The sequence below is a fragment of the Drosophila ficusphila genome, unplaced genomic scaffold, assembly GCF_018152265.1.
Source record: "Drosophila ficusphila isolate 14025-0441.05 unplaced genomic scaffold, ASM1815226v1 contig_127, whole genome shotgun sequence".
NCBI classification, from domain to species: domain Eukaryota; kingdom Metazoa; phylum Arthropoda; class Insecta; order Diptera; family Drosophilidae; genus Drosophila; species Drosophila ficusphila.
In genome coordinates this window covers 896766-910345 of record NW_025064016.1, presented here as the reverse complement: position 1 = coordinate 910345, position 13580 = coordinate 896766, and the positions used below count along the sequence as shown (strand labels likewise).

Sequence of the window (13580 nt, the reverse complement as noted above, 5' to 3'; positions counted from 1 at the left end):
TAACCCCTTTCGAGTACCCATCCCCACACACCCCCTTCTCATTTTCCATGGCTCCGTTTTTGCCAATTGCCATGGCCGCCGACGGATTTAATTGGAAAATGTAAATGAGCTTTGTTCATTTGAAAGATGCAGTTGGGAGGAGCAGATGACAGTCGCAGCCGGGGCCACTTGACAGCCACCGCGAGAGTTTTCTTTAAGCTTGTCGCAGAAGGCAAGAGAACAAAAAAAAAAAAAGAGAAAACAACAAAAAGAATAAAATAAAATAAAAATGGGTTTTCCCGAGGAATAGAGTGGGGTTGTTGTTGGGTGATGGGTGGTGAAAAAAACAGAACTGAAATTCCCTTAAAGCCGGCAAAGTGCTGCAACAAAGGAAATGTCACCGAGAGTCGGGGTAAACGCTGACCTCACACAAATACTTATATGCAAACTGCGTGTGTGTGTGGGTGGGAGTGTGGGAACGCCATTGTTTGACTTACAAAATGGCGTAGAAAGCGCCAACAAAAGCAACTGACGACGCAGCCAAGCTTTTCACACACAAAACAATAATAAAAAAAAAGGGAGAACTGGGAAAAAAAAGTAGCAGAAAACGGCAACTTCCGTATATATAAAAGAGTCGTGTAAAACAATACTTTTGCTCATGTGTGTGTGTGGTGTGTCTGTATGTGTGTGTGCCGCCATATTGTTTGTCCAAAACTCCTAGGCGTCCTGGTCCTACGACCCGCACTCCTTGAAAACCGGGCATATGAGCATTTTTCGCTCGCTACTTGTGTTTCGCAACATAATAATTTTTAACCCTTTGTTATTCGCGACTTTCCCTTCGTTTCAGGCGATAAAACACCCGCAGGCTTTCCGGTTATAACGCAGGGTCCAGGCACTCGCGTCATTGAAGTGGGTCACACGGTCCTCATGACATGCAAAGCCATCGGCAATCCGACGCCGAACATTTACTGGATTAAGAACCAGACAAAGGTTGATATGAGCAATCCCCGCTACTCACTTAAAGACGGTAAGTTCAACTATTTCTTTGTTTTATTAAGCCATAAATATTATTGAGGGATTAACAATGAATGAATCTGTAAATCTGTGAATCTGAAAGTTTAAAGAAGGGTTTTCTTTAGTTATTATTAAATTTTAACAACAAAAATGTGCTTCTTGATTTTAAACATAATTTTTGTATGAGTAATTAGTACTGCTTTTATTGGTACAAAATTGCTAACTCTAAAAAGCACAACAACTGTTTTGAGAACATACCATTTTCCCTATGAACGCTGATTAGGTATTAATATCAACTACCCTAGGAAAAAACAAAATGGTTATTGCAAATGTTAGCCTTAGGTATTATTTATTAAAAAAATTCTATTGAAAAATTTATTATTTTCCTGCTTTTGTGAACTGAGAAGCCCAGCTAAGCCATTGAAATTTCAAGTACATAACCGGGCTTTATTTATCTTCCATCTGCCTTATATTACATTACATTTTGTCCGTTCGGGAGGTTCGATGGCGAAATGACTTCATTTATTAAAATTCTAGTCCCAGACTCGGGATTCGCTACCTTTTCGAGCGGGTTCCATCTGCTTTATTTTTTTTCCAGCTGTTTTTCTCCTTACGCTCATTTGAATTTCTTAGGAATTTACTTACGCTTCGACGCACTTTGTGTCGCAAGTTTTTCGGGCGCTTAGTTAACGTTTGACTTTTGTCAGGTGGAGCCAACAGAACAGAAGGCAGGCTGCCCAGCCAAGTTTGTCCTTTGAACCGGAGGTGGGAGTCCTTTCTCCAGCTCTCTCTCTCTCTTTCTCTCTCTTGAAAACTTTCCGAATGTCAACAAAGTGTCGGCGGGTCCTTTAATCAGGCGTCGCAGCATTCGCAGCATTTGATAATTATATGTTCAATGTCAGGTCGCATCGTTAGCGCCGATCTGTGACACATCAAAGCGGGGATGGACTAAAAAGTGGACGCAAAACTAGCACAAAAGCTGTCATCTGCAGAAGTCTGAGGGACAGAGCCTCAGGTCATTAGAGGCTTAAATATTGACATTAATATTGACATTAATATGCATTAAAGAGTGCCTTTTAAAACGACATCAATAATGGTCACGTTGACAACCGAAAAAGGGTGGGGAAAATCGGCGGACTGGCTGGCGGGCATTATTTCAATTGCCAGGACACGCGGAGATCGAACAAATGTTTTCCAGCGGGCCAGCAGGACATCCACCTAGTCGGTCCTTTAACAATTGGAACGTGTTGGGCATGGCAAGAAAACAGCGACGTTAACAAAAACATTATGCGATGTCCTCGCCGCTGGTCCTCTGATCCGGAGGATCCCCGCCTCCTGTTCCCCCGCCCCTCAGTTACCCCACCTCAATGCTAATGAAATGGTCGCTTACGCGTAATGAGAGCCTGCCAAACAATTGAGTGCCCTCCATTGGAGGTCCTTTCCATGCAGCGGCTGACTTTCAAATGCCCTGAGATTATCTGGGGCTCTTTTATATGGTATATGCTGCTGGAAGGACATGTTGAAAAAGATTATCTCTGAACGGGAGATAGGAAAAGGTCGGAACACCTTCGGAGATTACGATTCATTTGCTTTTTAATTTTCTTAAAGTGCCTGTTTTGTAAACAGACTCCAAAAAAAAGCGCTGAGTATATAAAAATATATTAAAAGCTATTATGTAAAAATATTTTTAACAGCTTTAAAAAACAGCTAATAGATGAATGATATGGATACTATAACTAAGTATAACTACCAACCTCTGTTGTATATTAATTCCATTAAAATTGGTAGACTTTTAAAACGATTTCCATCATTCCCTTTAAACAAATTAGATTGTTTAAGGTTTCCCCCGATTCCTTTGCCTGCAAACCATTTGAAACGCTAACCAAACCAAACTATCCATCGCCTTTTGTTGGCCTACAGCGATGCAAATTAAAAACTGTTACATGTATTTCCCCAAGGTGAAATTATTTTTACCGCTCCAACGATGAGCCTCCATGCAAACATAGTCCAGTCCTTATTTGTTGGATTCTGTTCTATGTTCTCCATTTTTTTCTGTTTTTTTTCTTGCTTTTTGGTTTTTGTTTTTGCCCGCTTTTCACGGATGTGGAGGTCGACTAATTTAGCGCAACACGAACCAAAGTGGCCGTGTTCGCTTGTGGATAAAGTAGAAGGAGCGGTTTTTGCGGGTTAAATTAGTTTTACGTGGGCCGAGTAACTTTTTTTTCTCCCCAACCCCCCAAATCCATCCCCTTTTCCTTTCCCATGTTGCCAGAAAAGGTGAGGAATGGAGAAGGAGAAGGGAGACTGGAGAAAACCAGACTGGCACCATCTTTGCCGCGTTAAACGAAACGTAAAAGTATTTCCGCCAGCTAAATATCCTTTTGGGTGCCCTAAACGTCCGAAGCGAAACCCCCTTCCCTCTCTCCCAAAAATTTCGCATCCCTTTGCCGCCTTAAAGCGCGTTTTAAATTTATGAAAATAAATATATCGCCCGAGGTGAGGTCCTCTTTGCTCTATTGTAGAGAATCCTGGGGATCCTGGGCATCCTGGTGGGTCTGCATTCGCAATGACGCCGAACCAAAAGAGAATATATACATATTTCGCATAATAAGTTATGCAAGTCATGTGCCGTTTTATTCAATTAGCACTTTATGGTCCTTTATTGTACCACTCCTTGCCCCCCAAGATCCTTTTCGCCCCCTCGACGCGTTGATTTTTCGGTTATACGGCCGCCGCCTGCTAATTAGAGCCTGTAGGGATACCAAATTGTGGAAGGAGATTGCGAAGGAGATGGCGATGGAGGTCCTTTTTCGTTTGGGGGTACGTGAGTTATCAAATGAAAAGTAACTCGGCGGCAGTCGTACTTCATTTTGTTCGCGCCATAATTAAATTAGAACTTTATTATTTTAATAAAACCGTCTCGAGAGCCCCGAAGGACCTTATGGCGCTCCATTCCGCCGCCATTCCCTTTGTCGCACACCCAATCGCCTTAGCTGGATATATTAATGTGATTATTATACACTCCTCTTTGCCACTTGGCCTCCGGCCAGTCCGAAATTCGCCAAAGAATGCCAAGCAATGGTCGAAAGAAGGAATTATATAGAGAAGCGGAAAGGCTGCGGAAAAAATCATAAAAATATTAAACGAAACTACAGCAAGCAGTCAGTGTCTTTAAAATATATATTTTATATTTTCAACCCTGAGTTTTGATGTATTCGCTGATTTATTTCACTCCTTGCGACTTCAATATCTTCCACTTGAGCGTGTGGCAAAGGCAAATGACAGCGGTCGCACTTCACTGCGCAAACACATTTATAAATAATTTATTTAAAATTACTTCGAGGGGCATTTTCATACTCTCTGGCCCGCAGTTGGTAGTTAATTTAGTCCCCCGATCCGAAAAGAGGTCAAAGGGCAGGCATCCCAATAGAACGAAGGAGTAGAACGACCAGCGACAATATTATTGAGTATTATACCTTTATTTTTATTTCGCCAAATAGTCCCGCTGGGCTTTTGTTCAATAAAAAGCATAACGGAAGGAATAAAAAAAAAAAAGCCTTTGCCGTAGTGACCACGGTTTTTCCCTGTTTTCCTTTTTGTTTCCCCCGCGCTCGGCTTTTTTTTTTTTTTTTTGAAAAGGTTCTGGCGCAGCGTCTGGGGAAATTACTTTCTTAGGGTCGGAATTCTCATTGGCGAAAAAGGGAAAGGAGTTGCAGAAAAATGTTGGGCTTTTTCAAATATCATAATTTGGCTTTTAAGCAAAAGAGGCTTATCAGAAATTGGTTTCGCCAGAGCCAATTGTCTTAATGGGTTGTGTGTGTGAGCAGATGAACTCAACTGAATTGAAGTGTCAACGGAGGGAGCAATATCGAGACGATAATGGTTTCCTTTTCCCGATCAGGTGCCATTCGAAATTGTACTTGACAGAATTTAATGCGAAGTTTGGGCATAGACATTTTATTTCAATTTTCTTTGATTGTTGTTTGAATGGAAAGTCAAATACTTAGAACTACTTGCTAAGATTTCTTCTTGAAATTATTTATCTTAAAATAATCTAAAGGGAAGTTTTCCTGTATTGTTGCTTGAATAGAAACTCAAATACTTACTTCTATTTGCTTAGATTTCTTCTAAACGAATTAAAAGAACCCCTTATAAACTATCTAACTTGAAATAGTCTCTAAAAATGTCCAACTCTTAATTTGCTTGCATTAATATTCCTCGTAAACCCTGACACACTTACTTAAGTGAATATAAACTGGTGGATCCTGTGAAGAGCAAGCAAAACATCATACTAAAACTCCAGTTAAAATTAAATACAACTTTCCTCAAGTGGATACTTAAGTTTTAACTAGCTGAATATTGAGTTGGATTGCTCGCGGGATTGCGGGGGGCGTAAAAGAGCGAATAGAGGCCATATAACTCGGCAGGTTAACCTTTATGTTTGAAACTTAAAAGCGACTCGAGACCCAAAGCGAATTTTGCCGAGGAGAGGAGAGGAGCGAATGGAGTGGAGCTCAGCTTGCTGTGCAACATCGTCTTATAATTTTATATGACATTTTTATGCCTTCTTTTGTTCGAAAACTTACACGTGCCATGGCGCCTTACAGCCCCTCCCCCTGCCACGCCCTCAGCTTGGAAAAAGGGGCAGCAGCTGTGACTATGATGGCCCCTCGACCTGCGAGTCGAGCTCCACAACTCTTTAATTGCTGGGCTCCATCATTACAATCGCCTTGCCACTTGACGTGACCAACCTGTGGGGCCAAAAGGAAAATGGGGAAAGAGGGAAAGGGGGTGGGGGAAAATGGTTAAGGGGGTCTGCACGCAATTATTTACTTGAGCCGTAAAACTGTAGTTAAGGCAAGTCAACTTGAAAGCATTTGGGGAAAAGTTTAATGCTTAAATTATGAGCTTCTCCTTGTCACTTGCTCTACAGCTCCAAAAGAGTTGACAGTCACTTTTGTTGAAAATGAGACAGTAATTGCCAAAATGTGCATGACTAGAACGGCTTTCTCCCAGCGGGGGCATGTCCTTTTCCCCCTTTCCCTACTTTCTCTCCTTTCTCTCAAGTGGAAAGTGGAAAGTGGGAAGCGGGTCCAGTTGGGTTTCTTTTGGGTTGACGATAAGTCGTCGTCACTTGCATTACCAAAATTGAAACTTTGCACACTTTTATGCGAGTGTGGAGAAAGGGGTGAAAGGGGGGGGTGAAAAGAAAGCAGACGGAGCAATGCCAGTCTACCCATAAATGTCACTTTGTAACGACGACAACGAGGACTACTTAAATTAAGGCATAATTAAATTAATAATCCCATTTGGGCGTGCAGCCAAGCATTTGAAGCCGAAGCCAAAGTCGAACCCAAAATCCTTGGCAACCAAAGTGTGAGCTTGTGTGCGTTTTCGTGGCGGCTGAGTTCATATAAAAGAACTACGCGAGTGAATGTGTGTATATATGTGTGTGTGTGTTTGAGCGGAAGTTGCAGAATATGAAAATGACTGCGATAGCGGAAGTGCAGCTGTGTGGCGTGCCACATGTGTGCCGCGTCCGAACTAGCGAAATCGCGCCACCAATGTCTTGCCACATTTACAGCGGCCACATAACCAGGTAAACGGATCGGGTGCAAGTTGGGTTTCTTGGCCAGAGTTTTCTTTCATCAACAATTATTTCACTCTTTTTGCCTTTGAAACGAACTAAACTGTGGTGCTTCAAGCTATTGGGTTACTTAATAGCTGAAGAAAATGTCAAAAACTTCTATAATTTCAACTTCTAATAAAGTATTTAACTCTTTGATTTATTTTATTTTGGTGCACTTAAAAACTAGAAAATTTTAGCAAATACAAGTCGCAAATGATTGACCAAAAATTTAGCAACATTTTTTGAAAAGAAAAGATTTTACTTGCCGATTGGTTTGCTGTTTCAAGCAGAAGAGTTTGTTTTGTTAGAAGTTAGTTTGCATCTGTTGGATGTTCTAATCTGTAGAAAAGAGCTTGAATGTTGAGTGTGATTTTGGTTTCACTTTAGTTGCAACAAAGCAATAGCAACAAAGCTATGAAGCTTAAGCTCATCGTTTTTAAGCAGTATTGCTAGTAAAACGAACTTTCTTGTTAAGAGGCTTTAAGGCCTAGGAAGAACTCCTAGGTCAAACCCCTTTTTTGTTGTTAAATAACATTTCTCGTAAAACATTCAACTGCTCAACGGCCGGTCTCCCTTGCTAGCCTGTCCATTTGTTTATATTTCTTTTTTATGACGCTTGAAAGAATTTTTAATTTTCATAAGAGTGGCACACGCACGCAGAGACAAGGCCAAAAAAGACGGGGAGAATGACTTACATTCGGGACAGAGAGACGAGTTCAGAGCGCCCAGATGTATGCTAGCTTAATTTTTATTGCTACAGCCATCCTGCACGCAAAGTGCTTCACCTCCTGTATGTGTGTGTGTGTCTGCCTGTGTGTCTGTATGTGTGCGGCTTACCTTAATGTTTTTGGCAGAAGGTTGCCAAGAGTTTTAATGAAACTTGCCTTCATAAATTTTAATCAACGTTTTTCACAGACGTTGTCTTTTTTTTTTTTTCTTTGTCGCTCATAATGCTTTATTTACTTTTTTAGAGCTTCACCTTAAATAATGTCAACATGGCTGGGGGGGCATATGAAAAAATATTTGTTTGGATCGCTGAACTACACATGTCAGCCGAAACGAAAGTGGTCGATTATTTATAAAAGTTGCAACATTTAATGGCCGTTTGAATGGTTGAGCGCATCCTAAACAATAGGCCGCATCCACATCAGGTTGCAGATATTGCCGGGGGCAGAGTCCTGGCTGCACAGGAAGTGCAACAAGCGTAATAAATGTTCAGCCATACCAGCCAAATAGTATGCAATAAATTTCGCAACAATCAACTTTGATGCATGTTGTAGGTGAGCGGCGTTACTGGCGAAAATACAGAAAAAAAGGCACAAAGCGCCTTTTTCGCCAGCAAAACAAAACATAAAACACAAATGCCAGCCAGCTTGCAATGTTCGCTGCCCTAAAAACCGCACAGCAATCTACCCAGCATACATCACTTTTAGCCAGTTTATTTTTTATTTCCCCCCCGCGTTCCCATCTCCTCTGTCTGGTTTTTTTTTTTGTTTAACACACAAAATGACAAGCATAATAAAACGGAAACGTACATCAAATAGACACAATAAACATGGCTTTAGTGCGAACCGAGCGATTTTGCAACATTTTAGTGCTGTTCGGTGTTTTTTGTTCAATATCCGCACTGCCTTTTTGGCGGAAAATATTTAAAAACTGTATCATTTTTCAAGATTTTTTTTTATTTACAGAGTAGTAAAATGTTGTAATACATACTTTTTAAAAATAAATAAAATGTTAACATAATTCTTTCATTTGTAGCTATTATTTGGTGAAACACTTATATTTTGTAGTCATTAAAATTATTCACTGAACTGTATTAAAGTTTACTCTTGTTTTTGTTTATTGATATGGTCTATTTGTTATTCTTTTTAATTGGTAAATGAACAACTCATTTTGTTTGCCATTTGTAACTCGGAGTTTATTACAAATAAAAGCGGACACAAAGTAATTAACTGCTTTGAAAAATCACTAATAAAGTTGAAAAGTTAAAGTAATGAGATTAAATTGGTACTTGAAACTATTGTAAACCTTAGATACAAATATTGTGTATATTTTTTTCGATGGCTCTACAAAATGTTAAGCTCGGTATCATATTAAAAGAAAATAAGATTTTGTAATTTAAGCTTTCCGCTTAAGCCAGATCAATACTGCTTGAATATGCACAAAATGCAGCAATAAATAATTAAACGATAATATTGCGTATGAAAAACTCGTGTTTCGCAAATTAATTGTCATATTTCATGCAGATTTTAAATTTGCTTACCTATATGCAATAACACTCACACCTACACACACACATACTCGTGTAATTGAGTGAGTATGTGTGCATATTGAATTGAGATGCTTGATTAATTGTATGGCAGAGAAAATTGAATATCGAACTCAATATGATTAATTTCGCATTACGCACACAGTAACACGACCATGGCACAGATTTTGGCGCTTAAACGCTTAGAAATTCACACGCTGTTAACGACCCTCTCACGCTTCATTTAAAATGCTAATATGATTTTCCAAAAAGTATGAAACGAATTTGCAAAATGAATCATAAACTAAGCAAAACAAATCATTGGCTTCCCCAAACTCGTACTATGTCTCTCTGAATTACCGTGTGAAATATTAGTTATTGGTCAATTAAAAAGCGCAATAACATCAATATTCCCGTCATGGCTTTATGGTTTTAACTAGAAACCGAAATGCCAATGGCTATTAGGCAAATTGTGCGCCGAATAAATATATATATATATATATATTTCATAACTGTTGATTTAAAAGCCACCAGAGCTTAGAAGGCAAAACCGGTGGAACAGAAGTGGATTTCGCATAAGCAAATATCATATTGTCTACTCATCGCTGCCTCGTGCATCATTGTTTATTAGCCATATAAATATTATGTCAAAGCCAAGGAGGTTTATGGCCTTCTCCCCGTCCAACCTCTAAATGTTTCCCCCGGTTTTCCTCGGTTTTCCGCCGTATGTGTCGTTCACATTAGCGTAATATGTCGGAAAAGCGGAAAAACGCCCGATATTTAATAGATGCGTGGCTTTTCTCTTTGGAGAGATTGCAACATTTTTTTGGGTGCTTGTTTCACTTTGTCGTAAAATTTATATGGCCTTTAAAATCATATAAAAAGTGTTAATTTTCCATGTGTTGCTCATCTGACATCCTGAACTGAAGTGAAGTGGAGTGAAGTGGATGGATTCGGTGCATAAAAGGAAGGTGAATCGAGAACCTTTTTATGGCGCAATGAGGATAATGTGGGTTGCCTATTAAAGTGATGTGAGATAAGCAAACATCATTTGACTTTCAAATTTATTGATAAATCTAAGATCTTACGACTCTGTTACGGTTAAGCCGAGGCCTCCGTGACCCAAATGGCGTCATAAAAGGGCGTAACAAGTAAGGGTTTTGCCAAATAAACATAAAAGTTGGTAAGCCTCTGAAAAACAAATGGGGAAACTAAGGTTTCCTAAGGTTCGAAACTAGCGAAGGCTGGGAACAATATATTCTAATATTTTCAGCTTATTTTATTGGTTTTTTTTTTTTTTTTTAGATATAGATAGAGTTAACAAATTTGCAAACTTTTATAGATTTGATGGCTTTCAAATTCCTCAAATGTATAAATTGAACCCAGTAAAAAAATGAAGGTAATTTAACTTATTGGGTTTTTATTTCTTAAGAAGTGTTTTTCGTCTTACTTATCGTATTCTAGCTTATTCTAATTTACCTTAAATATTATTTACATTGAAAATATAATTAATATTTGGATGAGGAACCTATTCAATGACAACCACACTCCTTGGCCACTGCTTTCTGGTACTTGGTGAGGTCGATGATGTCCTCGTTGATGTACCGCAGAATGGTGATGGCTCCGAGGACCGTGGGCACACAGCAGGGCTTGGGCAAATGGGGCTGCTTCAGGTGCATCAGGGTCTGGACGATGGCGTGATTGGTGGCATTCATCTTGGTGCCCAGCGGGAAGTTGCAACCGCCGCCGCAGAAGTAAGCCTCGAACTTTTTGGGCGCAATCACCCAGTTGTGCATCTGCAGCTCCTTGAAGTTCACGGTGAAGTTGAGGCGTTCGCAGGATTGAGGTGGTCGATACAAATCCACGGGTGGCGGTGGTGGATGAGGTTGGTTACTACCACCTGCCCCCTCCGCTTCTCCAAATCTCTCTTGAAACGAAGCTTCTGTATTTTGACCAAGAGCTCGGGCCCATTGAAGTAGCCCACAATGAAGGGTTCCAAATTGGAGCGACTCGATTGGGGAGCCACCAAACCAGCGGCAAAAGTGCTCAATTGGTAGTCGCCAACGGAGATCCTTAGCTCATTTCGCCGTGGTAAACCTTTATTTAGTAGCCATGTCCTCAAACTTTCGGTTAGATTGAACTCCAACCAACCTTGTTGACTGGATGTGGTATTTACGGAACCCAAAATGCGATACGAGAAATCCTGTCGGTTGTCCAATTTTCTGTAAACCGAAACCGTGAAGTTCTCTCTTCTGTCCACCAAACTGGGCTTTTTGTATATCCTCAGCATGGCCTGAACCAAACTCAGATCCACTGGCACATCGTTTGTATTAAAGGTAATGTGCATGTCCAGTTCGTTGTTGAGTTCCTCGGGCTTCAGTCGACTCGAAAAGGTCAGGATGCTATTGCAACTGGCAATCTCTTGTCGATCCTCTTCGGAAATGAGGATGTCATCGTTCAGCGAACGTTTGTGCCGCTGATGAAGGACCTCTTTGGGTTCCTGGTCCTCGCTAATCTCGTTGTATACTTCCAGCAGGAATTTCGAGGCGGAATTGTGCAGATTGGGATGCGCTTGTCGTCTCGGTCGGTCGCCCAAGTCCAGGATATCAATCATCTCCAATTGTTCGCTCAAAGGACGCTTTTGGTAGATGGGCAGCTCGACTTCGTTGTTGTTGGTCACATATGTGGTCGCGCCAACCAAAAATACAAGACATGATATAATCACTTGTCTTAACATGTTGTTTCCTTGGCAGGAGTCAGAATGGAACTGATTCGTATAGTCAAGAAACTCTTTGTTATATAGGTGAACAGGTAGGGAAATCAATACTTTTCAGGTAAATTTAAGACGCTGAAAGAGTTAATCCCTAGTGCTTTTATGATGCCAATTGGTAGGGTTTTAGTTATACCTATATAACCCTTTGGAATTAGGTAAAAGTTAAAAATGTAACAGCTGCTCTAGGTAAACCACAAATAAGTAAACTACCTAGATAAGATTTTGGGTGCTATCCAATCTGTCAGTTAAATATGTTCATTAATCCTTTCACAAGCTTACAATAAAGATCTTTAGAACTTAAAATCAAAAAAATAAATTAATAAATAAATTAATAAATAAATAATTCCATATTAATTAAAACCCTTTAATCTTCTGTATTTCAGGCTTCCTACAAATCGAAAACAGCCGCGAGGAGGATCAAGGCAAATACGAATGTGTGGCTGAGAATTCCATTGGCACAGAGCACTCGAAAGCCACGAATTTGTATGTGAAAGTCCGTCGTGTTCCGCCCACTTTCTCCCGCCCCCCAGAGACCATCAGTGAGGTGATGTTGGGCTCCAATCTGAATCTATCCTGTATTGCCGTTGGCTCACCCATGCCGCATGTCAAGTGGATGAAGGGTATGTGAATTAAAAAATACAATAAGAAATAGTAATTTAATATTTAATTTTATGTATAATATAGGCTCTGAAGATCTGACACCCGAGAATGAGATGCCTATAGGTCGAAATGTCTTGCAATTGATAAATATTCAAGAGAGCGCCAATTACACTTGCATAGCAGCCTCCACTTTGGGGCAAATTGATTCCGTTTCGGTGGTTAAAGTGCAATGTAAGTCTATAATAAATGTAAATGAATATATATATAATAAATAATAAATAATTATATTATTTAATAGCTCTTCCCACTGCACCCACCGATGTGCAAATATCCGAGGTGACCGCCACTTCGGTGCGTCTGGAGTGGTCTTACAAGGGTCCCGAGGACTTGCAGTACTACGTCATCCAGTACAAGCCGAAGAATGCCAACCAGGCCTTCAGCGAGATTAGCGGCATCATCACCATGTACTATGTGGTCCGTGCATTGAGTCCCTATACGGAGTACGAGTTCTACGTGATAGCCGTGAACAATATTGGACGTGGACCGCCATCGGCACCGGCGACTTGTACCACCGGTGAGACAAGTGAGTATTCCACACAGATGAGCTCCCGTTCGAGAAACATTAACCTAACTACCTCGTTTCTCCCCCTTAAAACGCTGCATAAAAAAGGATTTTTAACCAATTTCGCTTTGAATTTAGACTACGACTTTAAATCGCATTTTTATTATTTCGCTTTGGTCCATTATGCTTTGGCAATCGTACTAACCCTTCTCGAAAATGTCTATTTGTCCTTTCTCTCCATTTCCATCCACATGCTTATGCCTTCTCAGGCGATTTCTCATTCGGTGGCACAAGTAAGTATCCTTGGCAAACAAAATTTTATGGTTGGCCAAAAAAAATTGCCAAAACAATTTCAATAACAATTGTTTGAGCAGCGTACAAAATCCGACCCGAAAAATGTGAAAAGGGTATATATATGGAATAAAGAAAAAGAAAAAAAATAAAGTAAAAAGAAGTAAGGAAAGCGGAATAACAAGTAGCTAGATAGAATCAAAGGTAAATGCAATGTTAAAAAATCGTTGCATACGCAGCTGCGATCCGCAACCACGAGTCCTCCTCCTGGCGATATCCTGACGTATGTGAGGGAAGGGAAGGGGGAAGGTTTAAGTGGGGTTAAGAGGGGGTTGGGGGGGTATATATCCTCCCCCGTAACAACCCATAAAGTTTGCATTGTTATGCGTTCGTTTGGATGCGGATGGTTGTGTTTTTGGTGCATGCAACGCCGTTTTAGCCCTGGCAATTCCCGCGTAAGCGTGCGCTTGTCTGACATGTC

The 13580-nt window shown here is 40.4% G+C and overlaps 2 protein-coding genes across 9 annotated transcripts in view; one reads left to right on the top strand and one right to left on the bottom strand.

Moving 5' to 3' along the window:
- LOC108092641 (tyrosine-protein phosphatase Lar) overlaps positions 1-13580 on the top strand; it is a 106562-nt gene that overhangs the window by 70942 nt on the left and 22040 nt on the right. For 5 of the 8 annotated variants that reach the window (XM_017192280.2, XM_043209315.1, XM_043209308.1 and 2 more), the window contains 5 exons: positions 827-1006; positions 12030-12266; positions 12331-12477; positions 12545-12820; positions 13078-13101. In XM_017192280.2, coding sequence (XP_017047769.1) covers positions 827-1006; positions 12030-12266; positions 12331-12477; positions 12545-12820; positions 13078-13101 — 864 coding nt within the window. Of the gene's footprint in view, positions 1-826; positions 1007-12029; positions 12267-12330; positions 12478-12544; positions 12830-13077; positions 13102-13580 lie in introns of all 8 variants that reach the window. The other 3 variants (XM_043209310.1, XM_043209314.1, XM_043209307.1) reach the window with 1 other exon arrangement.
- LOC108092643 (protein screw) lies at positions 10328-11627 on the bottom strand. The gene is given in 2 exon segments (XM_017192289.2): positions 10328-10777; positions 10780-11627. Coding segments are annotated over 2 exon segments (1203 nt in total). The 5' UTR covers positions 11611-11627; the 3' UTR covers positions 10328-10405.